General features: G+C 36.0%; 1 protein-coding gene across 4 annotated transcripts in view; it reads right to left on the bottom strand.

The window, feature by feature from the left end:
- LOC123677412 overlaps positions 1-24381 on the bottom strand; it is a 350465-nt gene that overhangs the window by 37277 nt on the left and 288807 nt on the right. For all 4 annotated transcript variants that reach the window (XM_045613910.1, XM_045613911.1, XM_045613913.1 and 1 more), the window contains 2 exons: positions 5145-5235; positions 1608-1915 (listed from right to left, as the gene is read on the bottom strand). In XM_045613910.1, the coding sequence (XP_045469866.1) occupies positions 1608-1915; positions 5145-5235 (399 nt within the window). The remainder of the gene's footprint in view (positions 1-1607; positions 1916-5144; positions 5236-24381) is intronic.

Raw genomic sequence — 24381 nt, 5'->3', positions numbered from 1 at the left:
AGTGAGAGAACAAGAGGAAATATGCTAGTTATTTCGAAAATGTGTGTGTATTATGGAAGTGTAGTCCTCTTCATCAACTGTCAGCATCACAAGAAACTGATAACAAAAAACGTCACCACTTCTTCATACAGATGTATTGTTGTACTATTTCTTCTCTAAAGAGATGTTGATAGCATTTACAATCACAAGGAAACCTTCGAGAAGTATCTGTATTTGGGATTATTCTTCAAATGCAGTACTACCAAAAAGTTCTTTGCGATATTTCATCAAGCATGTTGAAAAAAGAACCCAAAATTAAAATTTCTAACTGGAAATGAATTGATTTGTTGCTCCGGATCAAATAGAACTAAACAACAATAAACTGAAGAGTAAGCTACATAACACCACAATGGATATTTCAAGGTGTTGCTGAAAGAAGCAAGAAATAAAAATTAAATGTTCAAAGTCTACGGTTTTCTACTCATGGATAAAATTGAAACTCTAGAAAACAAGAGAAGGTGAGAATCAATAAGAAAATTTCAACTAATAAAGATACCAGATGATGAGTCGAAGACAAACTCCAAATGTAGGGACAACAGAAACCTAGAGCAATCGAGGGCTTTACAAGAAAATCTGCAAGCGAGAACAATTTTGAACCACATTCGTTTGATCACGGAAACATCAATTACAAATAACAATGATAACCTAACTTGTAACATAATTAAGCACAACACAACAAATATTATGAATAGAACAAGGCAAAACATTCAGGAAGAAAGAGAAGAATTCACGAAAGTGAGTTATCGCAGAAATACTTGAATTAAATACCAAAGGTAAAACATTAAAAACATTAGGGGTGGGGGAGAAGAAGCATTGGCTTTTTATATGTAAAGTCAAAAGAGAAACAATAAAAAAGAAAAAGAAGAAGAAAAAAGTTTATTTTTATCTAATGAACAAGAAGGAAAATGATAGAAGGAAATGATGAAGGAGGCCAGCCAACAAAAGAAGGATTTGAACATACAGATATCATGGTGAAAGAAATATCTTCATGAGAAGAAAGACCAAGAAGGTTTGTAATTACTGCTCCATTAAACCAGAATTCTGGCTCACAATAGTAGGGATTAGAAGATTTGATATGTCGAAACATAAAAAATTCAAGCTGAAAGAAGGGAATATTCAATTAGCATAATTCATCAAAGCACTCAATCAACACGAAATAAAATAGACAGGACTGAACAAGGTATGAAACAACTGAAGGACAATGTGTGTTACTAATGTATGGCAAAGTGAGGAATAGTTAAATATTCCAGCAATAAATAATAAAGTTAATCATTAAACTGTATTTGGACAGTATTTCATTTCTGGTGAGCACCTTATTTGTAAAAATTACTTAAAATGAAGAAGTATTATTATTATCATCTCAGTAACAACATGCTACACAAAATTGTAAGAGTGCAGATATAATCTCCTCTCAGATACTGTAATTCATTACAGCTGAAAGGCCGAGAACAGCCCTGATGGGTGAAAAATAGACCTTAAGGTCTCATTACAAGGTGACCCCTAAATAGCAATCAGTAATCGAAACAAAATAGTCCTATATATTGCGATTTTTGGCCTGCGATACTTACTTAGGTAGAAGAGTAGCGATGAGCCTCTGGGCTTCCTCAGGGGGCGGTGGAAAGTCATCATCGGCAGGTGGATGGATGGGCGAGAGGCAGGCAGTCTCGTGGGGGACGGGTATTTCCGGCAGGGGTTTGAACGCCAGATTGAACTTCGGTTTTCTTCCGTTCATGCTCATGTAGCCATCGTCCTCGGACTGATGGCCCAAAGATGGACTTTCGTCTTCTGGCGTGCTGGACGACACGTTGCTACCTGTCGAGTTCTGGCTGAGTTGGCGAAGCTGAGGAGTGGATGCTGAACTGGTCAATTGTTGGATCTGGAGGAAGCAACAGAAGAAATCAGGGGATTTGAATCATTGGATGCATGTATATAGTTTATTTGTTGAAGTTCAAAGACCATTGAAATCTTGTGACCAATCTGGAGTAAGCCAACGTTTGGTCTATATATTTAGATTTTATCAAGGCTACAGGGAAAACAAACAAAATATGTTTAAATAAAAGGTAACAGTTTGAAATATTTGCTTACCAAATTCATTTGGTCGAATCAAGATGTTTTTCTATGTTTTTACCACCAAGTACCAAGAAAGTTCGGAACTGTGCAGTTACACATAGTAATGCCTAAAGAGTACAGAGAATATTGAAAATTAACAATAACACTTTGTTGAACGAGAAAAATATAAGAAAGAACGATATACAGTTGGGAAAAGCAATTATAATCATAAAAATGCAGTCACTATTAGAATTAACTGTTGAAGGAGTGATATTTTGATTTTCATATACATATAAGTCATGTATTAACATTTTTATGGGTTGTGCAATTCCTAATATATGTCTAATAAACAAGCTTATACTTGAAAAATTGTATAACAATCCTGTAATTGACGATCTCATTCAGTATGTTCCCTTTCATTCTATTCCTTTCATAATCTACTATCTTTATGTAGTTAAAGTCCAATGTATGATCATAAATGTAAGAGACTTTTCAATGTGCATGCAGTTTTTCACAAGAGTCTAGTCACTAGACTAAATTTTATTCATTCAATAAAGTGTTACTGTTAATTTCCAATACTGTCTGTACCCAAACAAATAAGTTTCATTCGACTAAAAGAACTTAGTAAGCAAATATTGTGAACTTTGACTATTAACTTCAATTTATACATGATTGTTACTTCAACTCAAAAATAGCCCACAATTCTGGGCCATATTAGTGAGGTTTCTGTCTATATCTTAACAACTCAGTACCAGTAGACGCAAGTACAAGCCAGAGCTTGAAAGTAAGCAAATACGTCCCAATATAACTTAAGCTTCAATGTGTTGGGTTTTCACGCCCTCGCAGATCATTCAAACCGAATTCTCAGAGTCGCCTTCAACGCGCCCTGGTATGTTCACAATACCCAACTCCATGGTGAGGCAAACCTACCACCATTGAAGAATAGTTATTTATAATACAAGTGCAGAAGGTATTGATATTCTTCCACGAGTTCAAAATTCAAAAACGAGCCACGAAGTGGCGAGTTTTGGAATGAACGAGTGGTAGAATGAGCCTTCTGTACGAGTATTATACATTATTTTCTCTAATTCATTGCATTTTCATTGAAATTAATGAAACATTTCCATAAATATAATTTAGTGATTTTTGCATTGAAAAATGTTGGTTGGCAGAACTGATTTCTTTAAGGCAAATCGATGAATTGACAGATAAAGCCGTGGCGGAAAGTTCGGAGTGCCAACATACAATAATAAAATATAACCATGAAAACTGTGCGTTTCTGATATATTCTCGCACGATTTTGTTCTACAAGATGTGGAAGAATGAACGGAATAACCACAGAATTAGAGAAATTTCTTTATGAAATCGCTCTCAAAACTCTTGGGAAAGCAGAAAAACACCTCAACCGATTAGTAAGAGAATCCCTCGACAACGATAAATCTTCCACCAGATACAAGCATCCAAAGCTTGTACTTCAAATCGAATTTTTCGATGACCGTTAGTGAATCGTGCACTGCATCACACAATCCCTCCACAAGGACCCATTCAGCCAATGTATAATTTCTAAAAGTCCATAAAAGGTGACAGGCAATCCCAATTCCCGCACAACCCCAAAAATTTATTCCAAAAAAGAAGTTAGGTTTAGTGTGTAAAAGTCTAACACTGTTTGACCTTCCATAAGGTTGTTCGTCCATGAGAATTCTCCTTACTTCTACAAAAAAAGCAGGCACCACTTTCCGCTTTGGAGGTGGAAGGTGTATATAACAGGGACCACTGAGTTGCCATACTGATATTTCAACCATCGCAAAACCCGCTAGAGAGCGCACTATATGAATTGGTTGAAAACGCCTTGCCAAAGTACTGTTATACACGAAAAAGATAATAACGCATTGTATTGAAGGCAATAAACAAACAGAGAATTGTGTTTCTCTAATTCTGTGGTTATTCCGTTCATTCTTCCACATCTTGTAGAACAAAATCGTGCGAGAATATATCAGAAATGCACAGTTTTCATGGTTATATTTTATTATTCTATGTTGGAACTCCGAACTTTCCGCTACGGCTTTATCTGTCAATTCATCAAATTGCCTTAAAGAAATTAGTTCTGCCAACCAACATTTTTCAATGCAAAAATCACTAAATTATATTTATGGAAATATTTCATTAATTTCAATGAAAATGCAATGAATTAGAGAAAATAATGTATAATACTCGTACAGAAGGCTCATTCTACCACTCGTTCATTCCAAAACTCGCCACTTCGTGGCTCGTTTTTGAATTTTGAACTCGTTGAAGAACATCAATGCCTTCTGCACTTGTATTATAAATAACTATTACATGCTGAAAAACGGTTTAAGAGTTCTCAAAATTGAAGCGATGCTTGAGATGAAAATCAATATCATGAGAGTTAAAAACTGCTTCATTTTTCCAAAATTCACCGCATGTAATTGATCTAAAGGCTATCATCCAAGTCTACACACAAAAATTGTGAACACTCCAAGTAGGTGATTCATTTTTTTTCACTCCCCACGGATATTACAACGTTCTCCTAACATGGTGGTTTATTGAAGAGGTAGAATACATAATGTGGATGCTCGGAACCCAAAGCACATTTGCACATTTCAGGTACTTACATTTTGCACTTGAGCCCGCTAGAGGGCGCACTATATGAATTGGTTGAAAACGCCTCGCCAAAGTACTATTATACACGAAAAAGATAATAACGCATTGTATTGAAGGCAATAAACAAATAGAGAATTGTGTTTACATGCTGAAAAACGGTTTAGAGTTCTCAAAATTGAAGCGATGCTTGAGATGAAAATCAGTATCATGAGAGTTAAAAACTGCTTTTCCAAAATTCACCGCATGAAATTGATCTAATGGCTATCAACCAAGTCTACACAAAAAATTGTGAACACTCCAAGTAGGTGATTCATTTTTTTTCACTCTCCACGGATATTACAACGTTCTCCAAACATGGTGGTAAATTGAAGAGGTAGAATACATAATGTGGATGCTCGGAACCCAAAGCACATTTGCACATTTCAGGTACTTACATTTTGCACTTGATTCGCATTTTCCACATCGTCGAACTCGGAGAGCACTCGATCTAACAGCTCTATTGAACGCTGGACATCATCCGTGCCTCTGTAACAAAACGATTCTGTGAGATTCAATGTTGGATAACCGAGAGAGGATATAGAAAAGTGGATAAAAGGGGGATTTGCATCGTTCAGTACTTCAGATGAAAAATCTGACAAACTTAAAATATCGGCCGAGTTTTCTGACACAGATTGTTATGTTTTTTTTTAGTTATTCATATTGGCAGATATTGTTTTTAACGTTTGTTTTTTGTTTCAACAATCGATAATAATAAATAATTACATAGGCGTACAACTCTTTTTCCGCCGTTTGTTCCGAAATAAGAGGCTTTATTGTGAAAAATTGGTTATACATTTATGTATACAGGGTGGCCATTTGAAAACGAAACAGACGAGATTACAGACGAAATAAAGTTTTTCGATAGAAATGCTCGGACAGGTCGATTTCTGTTTCGAGGGGGACAACTTAAGATGTAGGTTACGGACGCATAGCGCTTCAACCCTTGCTACTACAACCCTCACCCCCAAATTTTGAATAGGGAAGATGGGGTGAGTGATACCTCATTTGAAAGGTATTTTTATACTGATTTCAGCACAGTTATTGTTTTTTCATTTTATGCATTAGTTCTCGAAATATTCATGCGTTAGTTAGTTAGGAAGGAAGCCACAGTCATGGTTGTTTTGAAGCTCAAAATGTCGATTTTTCACAAAACACTACAAGTGCCATGAAAACACCACTTCATTTTCAAATACTTAGTTGAGAATATTTCGAGAACTAATGCATAAAATGAAAAAACAATTACTGTTCTGAAATCAGTATAAAAATACCTTTCAAATGAGGTATCACCCCATCTCCCCCATTCAAAATTTGGGGGTGAGGGTTGTAGTAGCAAGGGTTGAAGCGCTATGCGTCCGTAACCAACATCTTAAGTTGTCCCCCTCGAAACAGAAATCGACCTGTCCGAGCATTTCTATCGAAAAACTTTATTTCGTCTGTAATCTCGTCTGTTTCGTTTTCAAATGGCCACCCTGCATAAGTATTGTCAATCGTTGGCCAGTAATTTATTCCATCTTTCGGGCAGCGTACAAATTCGGCGTTGAAAAAACTGGTCATCTTTTGAAGCCATTCACGAATCTATCATTTTTTTTTTTCCTCATAAGACCAGAAGTGCTGGTCAGCCAGGCCGTGTGTCATTGATGGAAACAAGTGATTGTCCGAGGGAGCAACGTCTGGGAATATGGTGGATGGGGTGGTACTTCTTATTTCAACGTTTCCAAGTATGTCTTGACTACTTTCGCAATATGTGGTCGAGCATTGTCATGCTGTAAAATCACTTTATCATGTCTCTCGTTGTATCGCGGCCGTTTGTATTTCGATGTTCGGCTCAAACGCTTTAATTGCGTTCGATAATGATCGCCTGTGATTGTTTCAGTCGGTTTCAACAACTCATAACACACTAAGCCGAGTTTGTCCCACCCAATACTGAGCATGACCTTGGAACCGTGAATATTCACTTTGGCCGTCAACGTGACCGGGAGATCCCCATGATTTTTTGCGCTTGGAATAATCGTAATGAACCTATTTTTTTGTCTTCAGTCACAATGCGATGCAGAAATCGCTTCCGTCCTTGCCTTCGAGAACAGCTGATCACAAGAAAACAAACGCCTTTCAACATCTCTCGGCTCTCGTACGGCACACAATGGCCAATTTCCTTGTTTCTGAATAATTCCCATAACTTTCAGGCATTTAGAAATGGCTTGTTGCGTCACTCCCAATGATCCTGCCAATTATTGTTGCGTTGCGTTTGACACGAGTCTCGATCAAATAATACCCCCAATTCTGCATCTTCGAAATCCTTCTCTCTTCCACCGTCATGCTGGTCTTCGACCTCAAAATCACCGTTCTTGAAGCGTTGAAACCACTCTCGGAACGTTCTGCACTAAAAGCGGCATTACCATAGGTATTTGAGATCATTCGATGAGCCTCAGCCGCAGATTCCTTCATATTAATACAGAAAATTAAAATCTCCCGCAAATGACGCGAATTTGGTTCGTAAGCTCACTAGTTTAATCGAGAATAATTTTATAATGCAGTCACAAATCGACTGATATTTCGATGGCGTTATGTTTACAAATACCTGATGTCATTGTATGACATGTAAGACCTTTTTATTTCGACTACCTCTTACCGCTACAGCCATCCATTGACAAACGGCGGAAGCAAAGTTTTACACCTAATAATTTAAATATACGCATAACGTGTAGTTTTTGGTGTGAAATGGTGCTCCGAAAAAAAAAGTGTTTTATTTGAAAATTTCTGCCTTCCGGAGTAGGCCATTCGACTCATTTATCCAATCTCTTCTCTCTCCTCAACGTCTCTCAAAGTTGAAAATTATACACACGAACGTATACGTGTTTCGTTAACTTTTTTTGCAGAGCTATGGGAAACCTAATTCGAGGGCATTTCAGCTGTCTGGTTAGCCGTAACAGCTTCCACGCAAGATTGATCACTTTTTGCGATGCTGCCTTCATTCCATCATACATTTATGCTGCTTCAGTTTTTGTCCGCTAATCTGCCACAGTGGGCTCGGTTTTATGAGAAACATATTTCTTACAATGAGATGACACGATTACGTCAAAAACGAATAAATTGAGATAGGTACAAGATTAAAATTTAATTGGAAAAATATGGAGTAGAATTGTGATTTTTCGTAAGGGCTAGTCAATGATATTCAAATTTTTATGGTGATAATAAATAAGATTATTGTAGAAAGGAAAAGGATGATCTTCTTGGTGGAAAGATTCAAAGAAATAATAAGTGTAATGAATTACTTTGCCTTTGATTGACAACAAAAAAATAAAAGATTGAAAACCTAATATCTTATATGAACCCTCATGGAATATTCTTAACAAAAAATGAAGAAGTGTTCAACATACATGTAATTGAGTTATACTGTTGAGTCTCGAAAACACATGACGACATTTGAGCGAAAAAAAACTTTAACTTGGAACTAACATTTTTCATTATGGTATTTTTATATCCTTGCTCAAAAATGAAAGTCAGTTATTCCAAACTGAGTTGTCAGTGCAATACACGAACTACTAAACTTAGAAACTTCCGATGATAGACTAAATACATAGTAGCTGCAATTACGAGTAGAAAACTAAACTGAACAATTGTTAATTCATTCTAAATTGAGTGACAACAAATGAAATCATCAAGGAATGCTATCTTCAACAAGCCAAACCTGTCAACCGATTTTATATTATCTGAAATAGCGATAGAACGATTGGTATCTATCTTATGATGATAAATATACAATTCCCAAAAATTTCGATGCAGATAGCGCACTTCTATCAATAGAGCAAGTATGCTTTAATAGGAAGTATACAAATGAATGAATCGTAGTAAAGATGCAATCTTTCTACCGTTAATTCCGATATTTCGTGTGAAAATAAATATCGATTCTTCACTATTTGGAAATTTTGAAGTTATCTGAATGACTAATGGAATGCAGAGTTGATTCATTTAAATACGAACTCCAAAAGTGAAATAAGTCAATCTGGCATTTTTTCTATGTGATAAAACTTCTTGTATCAATTCAAAAACGTTCACTATAAGGCAACGAAGAAAAGAAAAGAAGTTGGAAAACACTGACATGAACTCAAGAGTTCGTTTATTTCTGTGCCAATTGCTTCGTTGGAGTCCACTTATACCTATATACAATTCTTTGGCCTCCAAGAGCGCAATTGGCGCAAGATCGATTGAGCGCCAAAAAACTACTGACTTTTCATTAGGGCCTTTTAATTTTTTTTGATTTATTATTTTGTTTTTGAAGAAGGTATCGTACTTAATATAAAAACAAATGAGGAAAAGACTGACGTAAAGTAGAGGGTTTTCGTACGCTTGTTCATATTTGTATAGGTGTTGTTTTTGTCAAGAAATATCAATGAATGTTAACAATTTCAGTTGCGTGAATTTTTTTATTTTCAATGATGGCATAGTTTTTATTTCTCAATTGTCAAAAACTACAGCCGCCCAGACAGCGGCTATTCAAAAAGTAACACCTATAAATATAGCGTTTTACAATAAGGGGTCAGCATCTACCTTGCCCAGAGCAATAATGAAATCTGCTTCCATCGACACCTTGTATGGATTATCCTCAGATTAATAAACATAGATAGAGGGAGCATATGTCATTTTTAGTAAGCAAATTTTGTCCCCAACATGATCTATCAAATTTGACATGAAGCGCGCGGAAATGAAAACATATCAGTGGTTTTCTCTCAATTCGCGAGTTTCACCACAAAGAACGCACTTCTTATGTCCCATAGTGAATCAACGTTTCATATTAATTCCAAATATATATAAATATATTGAAATAAAGACCTAAATATGTTAAAAATTCAGAAAACAAACTTCAAGCGCGCCAAACGACGTGAAACAACAGATGACACAGAGATTGTGGATTTGAAAATATATAACAATCCGACAACGTAATCTAACCATGTGGGGGACATGTAAAAATTGCGTATACTCCCTTTATCTATGTTTATTACTCTATGGAAAAACCCCATGAATAAAACGTTTCATCTGTCAGCAATACAGCTAATATATCTACCTGGCCGATACTTATATCTAGCCGACTAATCTAGCCCGTCTACAGATCAACCTTGCCCAGAGCAATACCGAAATCTACATCCATCTGACACGTTAAGGTATGGATTATCCCTTCGATTCCCTAATAATTTATGCCAGTCGCATCTCATTCGCGAACAGCCAAAATAACTCGGGACAATTTCCGCAAGGGAATCGGCTCCACAAGCAGAGAGAGGCTGAAGCAGATTCATCTTTCCCTATTAAAGGAAATTAGTATAGATTGCCCCCCGGGATCCCTTCAACAACCCACCCCTTGGCTGCCACATATCCAACGACGTCTGAATACCTGGAATCAGCCACCGATGTCTTTTTCTCCGGTTTTACGATGGAGAAACACCAGATATGATAATGGTACTGAGCAAGGCTGTACCGCGAAGGATATTGTTATTAAAATAGGTTGAATATTCGCAGATGGAGATGCTGAGAGAGGTAGGGGGAGTGCCGGAGGGAGGAATCATCAGTTCTGCTTTCGGGCTATGGGGGTGGAATAATGGGAATATTCGGGATTCTGGAATTTGTTCCGTTTTATTCGAGAGAAATGTATTTGGAGAAGACGACCTTGCTGCTTTGTTCAGTGGAATGTGAGGTGGAATATTATATTGGTGCGTAGGGTTTTGTTGGTTTGGAATCGGGGGAAGGGATATATAGGGTGAGTCGTGACTTCGAAGATTCTGCAAGACGAATTGTATCAGCTTTTTTCATTTATTTATTCTTATGATAAGAAATAGACCTTTGCAAAAAAAAAACTAAGATCATTTTCAAGATTGTAGTTTCTTTGGATGAGAATGAAATCGGTTGTACTCATGTAATTTGGTACTAATTCTTCATCAATGGTCCTAGCTGTCAGAAATTTGGTTTTCGTTTCGTTCATGAAGATTATTTAATTATCACATATCTGGTTGGGGTTAAATGTACTTTTGTACATTTTTGCTCTATTTCATTGCTTCACAAAAAGTGTTACAATAATCCAATTTCAGTCAAATATGTACCGTTCTCTTCCATATCTTTTTGCCAACAAACGTAATGCCCCTCGCGTAGAAGCTTTTGTCCTTATAGGCGAAAAACTCCAACAACTAATTTTCTCAGGCCAAGTTTGAACTCCAAGCTCGTTGGTCAGAGACAGCAACAGGTGACAGCCACTTGGTGAAAGGTTCGAAGGCATAAGAACTTCCCATACGAGCTCCTGGAGCTTGTGGTATATTAATAGACAAGTGTGGCTTAGTGTTGTCCTAATGATATACGATTCCTCTTCTACTCACCAATGCTATAGCTTCTGTTTTATCGCCATCTTAAAATGCTCTAGTTGTTCACAGTAGAAGACAGACTTGAGCGTTTGATCATAGAAGAGCAGCTCATAGTAGAGTATTTCCTGCCAATCCCACCAAACACGGTCTTGGCCTCTTCGTTGACTTTCGACCACGATCTCTATCGCTTGATATTGTCGTAAATGACCCATTTTTCATTTCAGTCATCATCACACTTTTTTTTTGACAAAATTCGATTTTATTATTCAACATAGTTGCCTTTGAGGGCGATACAGCGATCATAGCGATCTTTCAACTTTTCGATAACATTTTGTACTACGATTTGTCTTTCGCTTGAAAATAGGCCTCAGTTTCGGCGATCACTTCTTCATTGGCGCTAAATTTCTTTCCAGCGAGCATTCTTTTGAGGTCTGAGAACCGAAAATGTCGCTGTTGGCCAGATCTGGCGAATACGGTGGATGCAGAAGCAATTCAAAGCCCAATTCAAGCAATTTTGCAATTGTTTTCATTGATTTGTGACACGGCGCTTTGTCTTGATGAAACAGCACCTGTTTTTCTTCAAATGGGCCGTTTTTTAACGATTTCATTCTTTGAAACGATCCAATAACGCTATATAATAATCGCTGTCAGTGGTCTAGCCTTTTGGAGGTAATCAATGAATATCATACTTTGCGCATCTCAGATTACTCATGCCATAATCTAGCCAGCTGACTGTTGTGCTTTTCCTCGCTTTGAATTCGGTTCATCGTGTGCAGTCCACTCAGCTGACTGTCGGTTGGACTCTGGAGTGAAATGATGGAGGCATGTTTCATCCATTGTAACATATAGACGCAAAAATTTATTTCACTCAAACAGCTTCAAACACTGCTCAGAATCATTAACACGTTGTTGCCTTTGATCGATTGTGAGCTCGCGCGGCACCCATATTGCACACAGCTTTCTTATGTATGTTATGAACACGTTCAGATGATATCTTCACAATGTCTGCCATCTCGATCAACTTCACTTTACACGGTCATTCAAAATTATTTTGTGAATTTTTTTTATTTTTTCATCGATGAGAGCCTATTTCGGGCGTCCACTCCTTTCGCCGTCTTGGGTTCTCATTTCACCACGTTTGAAGTTCGAACTCAGCATACCAATCAATGATGGTTGATTTTCCTGGTGAAGACCCCGGAAACCCTTCATCAAGCCAGATTTTGTATTTTTCCCTTCAAAAAGCAATTTTTATCTGCACTCGAAATTTCTTTTTTTTTTTCATTAAATAACACTAGTAGCTATACTCACAACGCAATATCTCACAAACTAATGGTCGGACTGCTGTCAAAACTAAAAATCATATGGATTTAACTAGCACCGCCAACTGTGCATCAGACCGGGGACTTTTCAGTTGGCCTAATATATTGAGATAAGGGGTGACGGCATATTCAGTGGTAAGTGTTGTATGTATAATAAAAACAATAAAAGACCTAAAATTGAACCCTGCGGCACTCCATACTTTAAAATCTTTACCTTCCATACCTCGTACCTTCCATCAAAAGTATACAACCCTCAGCACTTTCTCCGTCATTCCTAAAGTATCAACAATACCCCGAATTATTCATATTTTCCACCAGTCCGCAGTCTTCCAAAGGCAAAAAGCAGATTCCACGTAAACGAATCAATATTCCCATGCAGCTAAAGCCCCCGACATCCAGCCTAGATGGAATCGCGACAATCTAATTGAAATATCGTGGATGGAGTGATTTAGATGGGAACGCGTATGGAATGTTGGTAATCAGTCCATTTCCGATTTCCCGATGAAACGACACGGTCGACCTGCCACGTTTACATCCCACCCCCACCCTTATAGGACGCCAATAAAATCATTGCAGATCGCAGATATCCAGGACCAGATACATTTTTCATCTTAGACGGTCGTCATCCTGCTGGCGGGAGAAGATACAAGGGGGGAAATCGGATGCTGTAATCTTGGGAGATGAAAAAATGAAACATTCGTATTCCCGGGGGAGATAGTGGAAGTTTTATGGGAGAGGGGGAAGGCTTGAATTGTGTTGTTGGAGATATGAAGTAGGCCAATTTTTTTCCGAGTTTATGGCGATATTTTGATTGAGATCTGTTTGATTTTGAAGGGAATCCATTTTGATCCAAATGGTTGGGGATGGACAAGCAATATATCAATCTTGGAATGATAAAAACTATGGTAAAATGAGGGGAACGGAAAATATTTCAACAAAGTCTGTAGTTTATTTTTTCTAGAGGCTTTTAGTCGATTTTGGTAATTATTCTTTTTAATATAATATAAAAACTTGATATTTTTTTTATTTTTAACTGGATTCCTAGGAAACATAACTGTTCGGATGCCGTTCCCTTTTACTTTTTTGTTATATAAATTCTTATAAGATTATCAACTTCAAACAACAAAGCATGTGTAGATATAATCTCAGTATTAGCAGAGGAGATGTAAACGGGGCATCATACAGACATCTCCCCGAATAGGATAAGTGACTGGTTTGTGTATTTGTTTACAGAATAAGCTGACATATTTATATTGAAGGGCTTCCTCTTCATCCAAATAAAAATTTTCCATTTTTTCTCCACCAACGGTTGACGACTTTATAATTAAATCAAAAACAAAAACAAAAAAAAGAACCAGAAAGGAATAATAAATGTTAGTTTCCATTATATTGATTTGAAGTTAGCGACCCATTTCAAAAGAGAATCTGAAACAGAATGGATAGCTTGGAAACCATCATGAAAGTTATAAATTGGACAAGTATTCAGAAAGTCATCAATGGTTTCTTCTACAAAACACCCACATAGTGGGCTTTCGATAGAATGCTATTTGAAGAGCATACTATTGCAACGGCCATGACCAGTTCTATTTCGATTTGAAATACACTAATTTTCTTAGGAAAATTGAAAATTAGAACTTTCTCTGAAGGATCAACGATTAGACTTTTGTTGAAAACATTACAAAAACTCCATTCCGCACGCCAAATTTCCTTGTCACTTTCATTGGATTGAAGGAAGGTATTAATCCATAAGGGTTTGTGTGACTTTAATCTGGCAGTTCTAGTATCTGGGAGGTGGAATACAATTGGAAATAAGTTCACGTAGATTTGAAATTTTTTCCAAGATTTCTTGACTGAGACCTGTCAACGAATATGAGGCGGAAGTATAAGTGATAGCACTAGTAATCAATGTAAAGGTGTAGATCTAATAGTTCCACTAATAATTCTCAGAGAAACCTCAAGCTGTGCATCAATTTGATGAACATGAGCACTATTGAACCAAACAGAACAGCAGTATTCAGCAGCAGAAAAAACCAAGCTGCTATGCATCAGCTTATCGAATCTTATTGAAAGTGACATATTATGAAAGACACCGAATATGATCTACTCTCCTCAGCTTAATCATATTTTGATCAACGTCTTTTTTGGATTACCTCAAAAGTTCTCAAATCCCATGGGATAGCATGCACTCATTACTCCAATAACTCATTTAAGGATGTCACTACGTATCAAAACAAACCACCCTAAACATCAATTGTGGCATTCTTCCTGCTACAATTTCCAATTTCCAACCTTCTGATCGTAGAATAATCGATACAAAACATAAATTTCAACCAATCGAAAAAAACCCGTACATTCCATGATCCGCTCTTCACCATAGAATCGAATGGTGCATTCTTCTTCATCCCACTCGGTGAAAAAAGCGATTCTCTGTAGCGAGAAGTGAATTAAATTCGCGTTATATCGAAACGTACCAATATGGAAATGAACTTTGGCTCGTCTGGTATCGATTCGTGGATGAGGTGTTCCATATTATGCGATGATACACATAAACTTTGGTCTGATTGAATTCGGTTTCCACCCCCTTCGTTCATGAAGGGGTAGGTTATTGCGACAGACGCCGCTCAAAATATACCTGGAATACAGTTGTTGACATTCTGTCATGACAATAGGTTAGAGAGAATGTCGAGTTTTTTATTGGATCATAAAGGATTTGGATTACGCTTGGGAGGATTTGAAATCCATGATAGGTCTGGAATGTTTGTCGAAAAATCCAGCGTTTATAATTGGAATTGATAAATTGAAAATGTTATCGGCAAATTTTCTGCAATTATTCACGAGTGATGATATTTCAAACGTGTTTTTTGGAAACCTTTTCGCGACCTTTCAAAGTATAGTGAAAATATTTTGTGCCTTTCCATGTCATATTCAATTAGTTTCAATATGATACCTACTAGTTTTTAATTCAAGACTGATATCTATCCTGAACAATTTGGAAAGTCTCATCCAATCTAAGCTGTTTCTTGAAGGTTTTTGAAAAGATTTTTTTTTCAAAAGAATACTTGACTGAATTTAATATTCATAACTGGAGCTTATAAATTGTATTTCGCTATAATAATATCATTTATTCAGCACTTGGCTAGAATAAAAACGAAAAAATTAAGATAATAATAACAACAATATTTACATTCCTCTTAAGTAACTATACAATTTTTTACAGGATGTACTCAATTCCCTCTGGGAGACCATTGTACAAATGAACACTCTCAAAGAAAAAGGATTTCTGAAAAGAAGTTGTTCTCACTGCAGATAATGAAGTTTTTTCCTGAACGAATGTTGTAATCATAAAAATTCTTCTTTCTAAGAAACCTTTCAAATATACGAGTGGTACAAGATCATGCTCTATCTTGTAAATTAAGGTTAAATTGGCCTTTTTGATATTTTTTCCACGGGTAACCAGTTCAATTCATTATGCATGACTACTACAGGTGTTAATTTACTAAACTAAGGCATATTCTCATGAATTTATTTTGCTGTATTTGAAGTCTATTTATATCTCCATGTGTACATGATATGAGTAGTGCAGAACAGTAGCTAAAATGGGGCATAACGATTGTATTGAAGACCTGTCTCCTACAACTGAAAGGTAGAAATACGAGCAAAAACAAGAAATTGATTTTTCTTCGCCAATTTCCTACACATATAGTCAATCTGCAGAGAAAAGCTCAACTGCGGGTCAAATACAATACCCAGGTACATCATCTCTGAAACAAAATCTATATTCACTCCATTAATACATACTCTCAAATTTGATTTTGTACCTAAAACCATACATTTTGTTTTGAGAGTATTCAGTTTTAATCTATTCTTACAGAGCCAGTAACCCCCAAAAAGTTGCTCCCTGCCACACATAAAACTGTATCATCAGCAAACAAATTAACAAAATACAGTGTGTATTTATATCATTGACATAAACTATAAAAAGAAGAGGACCCAGAATGGTCTCCTGGGGTACACACAACCTACTTCAATTTTTTCTGAATTCTATTAATGGTGAAATATACTTATTATCAATAGTTGCGAAATATTTACGTTTCAAAAACGTAGACGAATTTCAAGAAGTGTCACTTATAAGTCAAAATTAAAAAAATAGTAATTTACGTAACAAGTCCGGAAAATAGGGTTTTTTTGGACGAATAGACAAAATTCCAGGACGAGCGTAAGCGGGCCATTTTCGGGCGTGTTGCGTACAATATTTTTTCGGCAACCATGTAAAATAACACTATCGCTGCTGCTTTCCATATTTTATTGCGATTGCGATCAAAAAACATGCAAATTTTTGACAACTAATTTCATATGAACTGTCAGCCGTTATCCCGGTTGCTATGGATTCTATGATTCTTTTCCGGCCTAGTCCGGGAAGTACGTACTTTCCGGACTAGGCCGGGAAATGCTACTTTCTCAGAGAAAAAGCGTCCGGGAAATGAGCACTTCCCGGACGGTTGCCGAAAAAATATATTTCCTAGGCGAAAACCGAAATTGGCTTTATTCAATATTATTATTCAATTTATTGTAATTTAAAGATCGTGTATGTGATAGATATGATAAAAAATGTGAAATCATTCAAACTGAAATACAACATAAAAAAAAATGGTCGGAATATGTCGTTGATTCAAAGATTCATTTTCATTATGATGAAAAACCCTTGGAAATTGAGCGCAATTAAAATGTAAATGAAGACTACATATCTCACAGAATTTAATTTAATAAAATTTTGTCTCTGCATGGACTATGGAATAATGAGTTCGAATCATAATTACGAGTACACTCATTTTTGTTGTTAATTGAAATGAAATGCATATTACATAATATGTCATATTAATTTTTTTTTTCTGAAGCTTCGTCCTCTCTAGGTAAATGAAGAATTTTCTCCCACTTCCACTGATTCATATTAAATTTTCCATTAGAAACATGAAAAAGAAGCAAATGAACAATCGATGACCTCATGCAACAAACAAATTTGTTTCGTTTTAAACTCTGCTATTTTTAGAATAAGGTGTGTTTGAATCTCTCCCAAACGATCAGATAATAGTTCTTCAACAATGAATTCTTACGCTGATTCATTTCAATTGACCGGTTGAAAAAAATCTCTCTCATCTTTAGGACAAGTCGACCTTCTAGCGAAACCCATCTCACCTTACAAGGGAAGAATAATAAAAAAAGACACTTTACTGCTTCAGTAATGCGGAGCCAAAGCTATAATTAACGAGTTTATCTGAGTCCACACAAGCATCATTCGATGATTAAAACGTAGTTGAAATCCTACGCACATCCCATCTTACCCTATTTCGTTTTATTTCAGGTCTTGATCGACTCTATTCTGTTTATATTTTTAGCAGCATATGTTTTGAAATGTCCTTATTGAGTAGCTATGGGCTGAAATGTTTTGCGTTTTACTGCTTCAATATAGTCTAATTTGAATTGAAGAGTAAGGATTACCTTCCTTCTCAGGTCACATTCTTATACTTATATTGATTACAAAAATCTTCCTGTAGCCAGGTTCCGAACTAAAGTCAAATACTTTCTGATGTGTAGTTATAGGGTCAATGATGGTTAATACGTTTTTAATCTGTTATATGACTTGTGTTGATTCTGTTATTTTGTCCAAATTCTATGATAAGTATGAAATGAACATATCTTAGTCACACCTATATTGTACATTCTGAAAATGGATTTTGAGTATATTTTAAGTTCTGAAAATTTATTGTGTATTTTCTATCATTTCAGGGAGTTGAATAGCTTGTTAAAGTTCGCCCTGTTGTGATAATGATCTGCAAATAAAGACCAGCTATCTGTCTATCTATCCATATCTATCTATATAAGGAAAAATCTTCTATGAATAATAACACATTTTTTTCTAATTGCAAAGTGGTCCAAAACACAAAAACCAGGAACTAGACGACCAGTTGGTAAGCCCCCAAAACGTGGGCAGATGACAGAATTGACAGGACTCCGTCCTATTACAAGAGGAAGAGAAAGAAGAAGAAGAAGGGGAAGAAGAATATGAAGAAGAAGAAGAGGAAGAAGAAGGGGGAAGAAGAATATGAAGAAGAAGAAGAGGAGGAAGAAGAAGAGGAGGAAGAAGAAGAGGAGGAAGAAGAAAAGGAGGAAGAAGAAGAGGAGAAAGAAGAAGAGGAGGAAGAAAAAGAGGAAGAAGAAGAAGAAGGGATTCTCGCGTTACAGATTTTCATATGGTCCAGGAAGATTCGCGCAAAGAAACCAATGCTATTTCCGTGGCAATCTCGTAGAACAAATACACATCGGGAACGTAATAACCTTTGTCCTTTTTACAGGAGGCAAACGTGAGCGACGCCCTTCTCATTATTCAGGAAAGTGAAAGCTATGTAATTGTAAACCTCGGAACAATGTTCCAGATTAATGTGACGCATACACATTTCCCATTTCTGGGTAGGTATTTCGGCGTTATTAATGTATTTTCGTTTCCAACCAATTTAACGGCACAGGGCAAAGAAGGAATACATTCACGATATCGCAAAAGCATTAGTCCGATGATAAATTAGGTTATTAATGCTGGGCCCGTAATTTAATGGTGATTTTGCACATAGCTATGAATTGTTCCTTAAGGCTGTTTGGGCAAGCGTAAAAATAGAGAGGAACAACAGGGTATTGTTGCTGCTTGCTAATTGAATTCGTGAACTGGGTTCATTTTTCATGTTTTGACTTTGGCAGAAACGGAGAGGATTTCTGAGGAAGTGATCTAGGGAATTGAATATTTTGTTAAGGCGGCTTTTGATCTTTAGGAATTTGATAAACAGATTCATTCATGAAACATCTATTTTCTACTTTTTTCAGCCATCACATTTTTCACGAATTATCAGAAAAGATTATCATTGATGAGAGTATTTTGGTTCTATCACTTATCAATGAAAATACTGATGTGAAGTAAGGATTTTATTCTATAATACAATTATCATGAAACTTTGTTCGAATTTTTTTGTCCTAGTGATGATTTTTCCAATAGCGATGATTCAATTGTCACGGTTATAAGTCGTTCAAGTTTATCGTTCGGTACGGTGGATATTTTGCCCACTCCTGGAAATATTTTCTGACGGCATTCTATGTTCAGTCGTCCATCTTGTTCCCATAGATTCTGATAGTTGGTGTGAGATAGAGACAGTTGAATGGGAACGGCGTAGAGGATTAAGAGTATTAAGTTCTCGAGTCAAAATTTGGAAAAATTGTGAAGGTATTTTCTAATTGCGGATTATTTGGCGACGATTTTCTCTATCCTATCCTTTTAGTCTTCTGTCTTTGCAGCGTTTTAAGGCTTGGTTGTTTTGTTATTGTATAGAGGACGTGAATTCGTGAATTGGATGTCAATATTTATGATACAGTCGAAGCGAATAGATTTTTGCCTCAGAATGGATGAGTATTAAGTATTAGAAGAGTTCAATATTAAGTTCTTGGGGTATCGCGTTTTCATGGGGATTATTAAAACACTTATGGACGACAGACGAAAACTTCATTGTAACCCAGCACTTGGAAACATCCTTGACCACTCTACTAACTCAACTGGTCATCACCTCATAACTCATTCCACTGAACTCTCCTTTTCCCAGTTTTATACCTGGGTTATAAACATAAAATTATATTGTACACTGTGAATTTCTTCTTCCTTTTCTTATTCTCTAGGTTGTATGCCTGCGCAATGGTATGATGATGCCTGCATACTAATTAGGGTAGGGAAAAGATATTCTCTATTGTATCTTTCTGAGAACCCTATGAATGAGAAAGTTGTATGCGCAAGAACCACGAAACACCACTGTTTCACTAATGTAGGTATATTTATATTAAGTATTGTGACGACAATTTCGGCTAGACACAGACATTTTGTCTAATTGCTTTTTGTCGCCACAAGTTATTTAACGAAAACTGTGAGTATTTTCTGATCCGTCTAGTATCAACTGTTCGATCAGATCTGACCAAGATATTCGGAAGTTATACATTGTCATCTTTCAATTATTTAGGTATTTCACACAGGTTGCTATAGTAAAGAACTATAATAATTGCCTTCTACATTTAAATTCTTCATATTGCTATTTGAGAAATATTCATTTGTCGAGAACGACGTGGAACTAATAAATTTGGATTATCTCTTATTGCAATCGAAACAATATTCTTTTGTGTCTTTACTTTTTTATGTTGTGCTGGTACTTTGTATCGTGTAAACGAACTTCACTTTTAAATTTGTCTGAAATACGATGATAGTGAGTCGATTAACTGAATAATGTCGTTCTTTTTATAAAACAATTTAACAACTTCCAATCGTTGTTGAAGCTTGGATGTTTCAATGATCAAATGACAAAACCTTCTGAACACAAGTGACAAGAGAAAAATAATTCACAAAGTTTGTCATTATAACCATTTTAAATTGTATCATCCCTATTGGACATTGATTTATCATAAGTGGGTTTGAGTTCCACTGACTTGATATTTTAAATATTCGGAATCATTGTGAATAGAAAATGCACCTGATTCCGCATCTATTGAAGAATTTAACAGGCGAATTTGAACCTCAAATCTACACTGGAAACTTCATGAGTTAAGGTCTTTTCTGGGAATTTAATCTTCACAAATTAACTCATGAAAATTAATTACAAATTTGCGTGCAACAAACTGCATATTTCCATGGAGTTTCAAATTAATTTTATTTCGTCGATATTGAAGCAAACAAGTCGAAAAAAGAATACCTTAATGATATTTCCCTTCTATCTACAAAGAATTTCGATGATCCTTTTGGAATTCCCCCTGCAGATGTATCAAAAAGCTATAAAACTGATAGAACGACAGATGTTTTTCCGACGTAATCGAGAAGCTAAACTTGGGAGTCTGCCAGACAAAGGATACACATTATAGCAGTCATTTTTCTTGAACCGGTAACTTACATTAGTTGAAAGTGGGATAGAGGAACGAATTCCATCCTCCAGTTTCTTGGTTATGATAGGATAAAATAGGATATAAGCTTCCTCTGACGTAGCAAATGTTTCCTAATTCAAAGGACCACTTTCAAGGAATATCTCCTTTGTTTTCCACGAATGCAGGAAACTACATTCTGAAAACGTATCCGAATATTTCAACCGGGAAATGGAAATTTTTAACTGTATCTCTGTTTTGACTATATTACGGAATAAATTGCAGTTTAAATCAGGGATTAAGCGATATTGGACGAATTTATTGCTATTACATGGAACTGCACGATTTTCTGATAATTCCTTGTAATTACACAGTTTACGGGATGTCGAAATGATTCACTGAATTTGTGGAATGGGAATAGGATGACTAACAACAGCACATAAATAACGAAGGAAAATTTGATGGTTATGAAAACAAACAGGACTGAATGAACCTACAAGTTCAGGATTTCATCTGGAAATATGAATTCATCAAGCCAAGTAGCTTGAAATTTTAACCAAATACTTGACATGAAAATCAAGTTCGTGAAAAATTACATACTTGAGCTTGATTTTTTTGAAATTTATTGATTTTAGATATTTATTGCTTGACTTGATATCATGCTACTTGATAATACTTGAGCTTGATATACACGCGTCGCACGGCATATATTTCTGCAATCTCGTGCGCGCTTAGACTAAATAAGGGGATACCTCGAGCGCCGAGAGACTGTAGCATTCGCCAGTGTGGCTTTATTAGTAGTTTTCTCACATTTCTATGAAATCTATTGGTAGATTTTGGTAGCTTCAGAAATATCTTTTCAAACTTGGCAAAAATGGCCAAGGATTTTTTATCAATGTCAGCATCTTCAGCTCCTGTTGAAAGACAATTTTCCAGAGCTGCTCTTATTTACACAAAAACCCGCAATAGGTTAGGCGACAAATCTATAAGATGCCTCATGCATGTATCTTAGATTCTGGATGGAAAATTATGAAAAAAAACAAAGCCTGGAGGTGTCTCAATATTAAGAAACTTTTTTGTTTTGTTATGATTTATAGTGATTTGATTTATGTTTCTATTTAAAAAAAAAATTGATATTTTCGGTTCTTCAATACAATAAGTTTAATGAATAAAAGTGTTTTTTGCAAGGTGCCTTCTCGATATGATTCAAGTACTCGATAAATAAATACTTGACTGGACTTGAGATTGACTTGAAATAGAGTCAAGCTCGAGCCAAGTAGCTTGAAAATCAAGCCAAGCCGTGGATCCCTACCTGATTGTAAAGGATTCGGTAAATGTCGATGAACGTCATGAAAGAATCGAAAATAAAAAAGGTTTTTTCGAACAATTTTTTTCTGTAAAATATTCAAAAAAATATGAGTCCTCGTTGCCACCATTTTTTTCATAAGAATCCCATTAGTTCATGAACCGTTAAGTCTTCACCTAAGGCATGGCACATTGCTGAAATTGTTACCAAATAAGCCATCTAATGATGTAATAATATACTGATGGGTATGCCATTTGGAATAAGAAAGTTGTAGTCTGTTTCCGGTGTAAACGGAAAGTAGTAGAGGTCTGAAAATTTTTTAAGGAGAAAGATCATTGTCTCAAAACCCAACATGCAAATTTTCAGGATAAAATTATAATGAGTTTTCCACAAATGTCTAATCACCCTGTAAATATTTGTAGAAGTTGAGACAGACAGGCAGATACAAAACCAAAGTTGTTCAGGATGATATAAAACGTTTTTGTGCGCATAAAATTTGAAACAGGAGACCAAAAATTTTTTTTATCCAAAAAAGATCAAAATCCATCTACCTTCTATAGATTCGAAAGCAAAATGTCAATCTAACTCACACTATGTAAGCAGACTGGCTTCAAAGATACAAAATGCACTCCTGACTTACTTCGAGTTCATGTGAAGTATCCACCGTGGGTTATTAGGTCTAACAACGTTTAAATTACATGTTATTTACCGAAGGAACCATTTTGAATATTATACTGTAGTCACGCAACGAGCGACTGTAATGAATCTCTCCGAAAATGTTCATTTTGTGATACATCAAGTTGATTGATGTTAGGATATTCACTATTGCAAAGCAATTTACTGCTCCTTCAATTTATCACATTTTCGCAACTGGGGAGTTCTTAGATACGGCAATAAATCAATAATTACCGAATTTCTATCTATAAACGCTCACTAGAGAAATGTGTCCAACAAATAAGTTGTCTATGTTTTAGATATTCGTTATGAAAACGAATTTAACACTGGCAGTCTCATGCCATTTTTTCTCGATAGTACCAAGTTTCAAGTAATGCGAGTAAAAATTTCGGAATATGATGAGATATTAAAGGTTGAGTGACTCTATATTTGTTGTTATATGAAATTTCGTGTAATGATAAAACTGCTTTTTGATGGAAAAATCCTTATGAAAGCAGATATATGGCTTGACAAATGTAATTTTGACTCCAAGTTTATAAAAAAAAGTGTTTTCACTGTTAAGGACCAGAACTTGAAGTGAAGAATCCGTAAAATCTAGTTATGATTTTCTGCACTTAGGATTATAGTAATGAATCCATTTTTCGTCTCCAGTCACAATGCGATGCAGAAATCCCTTTCGTCTTTGCCTTGCATCAGCTGCTGATAAGCAAACAGACGCCGTTCAACATCTCTCGGCTTCAACTCGTACGGCACCCAATTTCCTTGTTTTTGAATCATTCCCATGACTTTCAGGCGTTTTGAAATGGTTTGTTGTGTCACTTCTAATGATGCCAATTCTTGTTGCGTTTGACACAAGTTCCTCTCTTCGACCACCATGCTGGTCTTCGACGTCAAAATCTCCGTTCTTGAAGCGTTGAAACCACTCTCGGAACGTTCTTTCACTAATTGCAACGTTTAAAAAAAATCAAGCACGGTTTCGTGCTGCCATAGTGTTAGCTCTTCACTATATTTAATGAGTAGAGCGAGTATGGACTGTACTTTTATTATAGATGTTGCG

Source organism: Harmonia axyridis, chromosome 4 (assembly GCF_914767665.1).
Source record: "Harmonia axyridis chromosome 4, icHarAxyr1.1, whole genome shotgun sequence".
NCBI lineage: Eukaryota > Metazoa > Arthropoda > Insecta > Coleoptera > Coccinellidae > Harmonia > Harmonia axyridis.
This window is presented reverse-complemented; position numbering and strand designations above follow the sequence as displayed.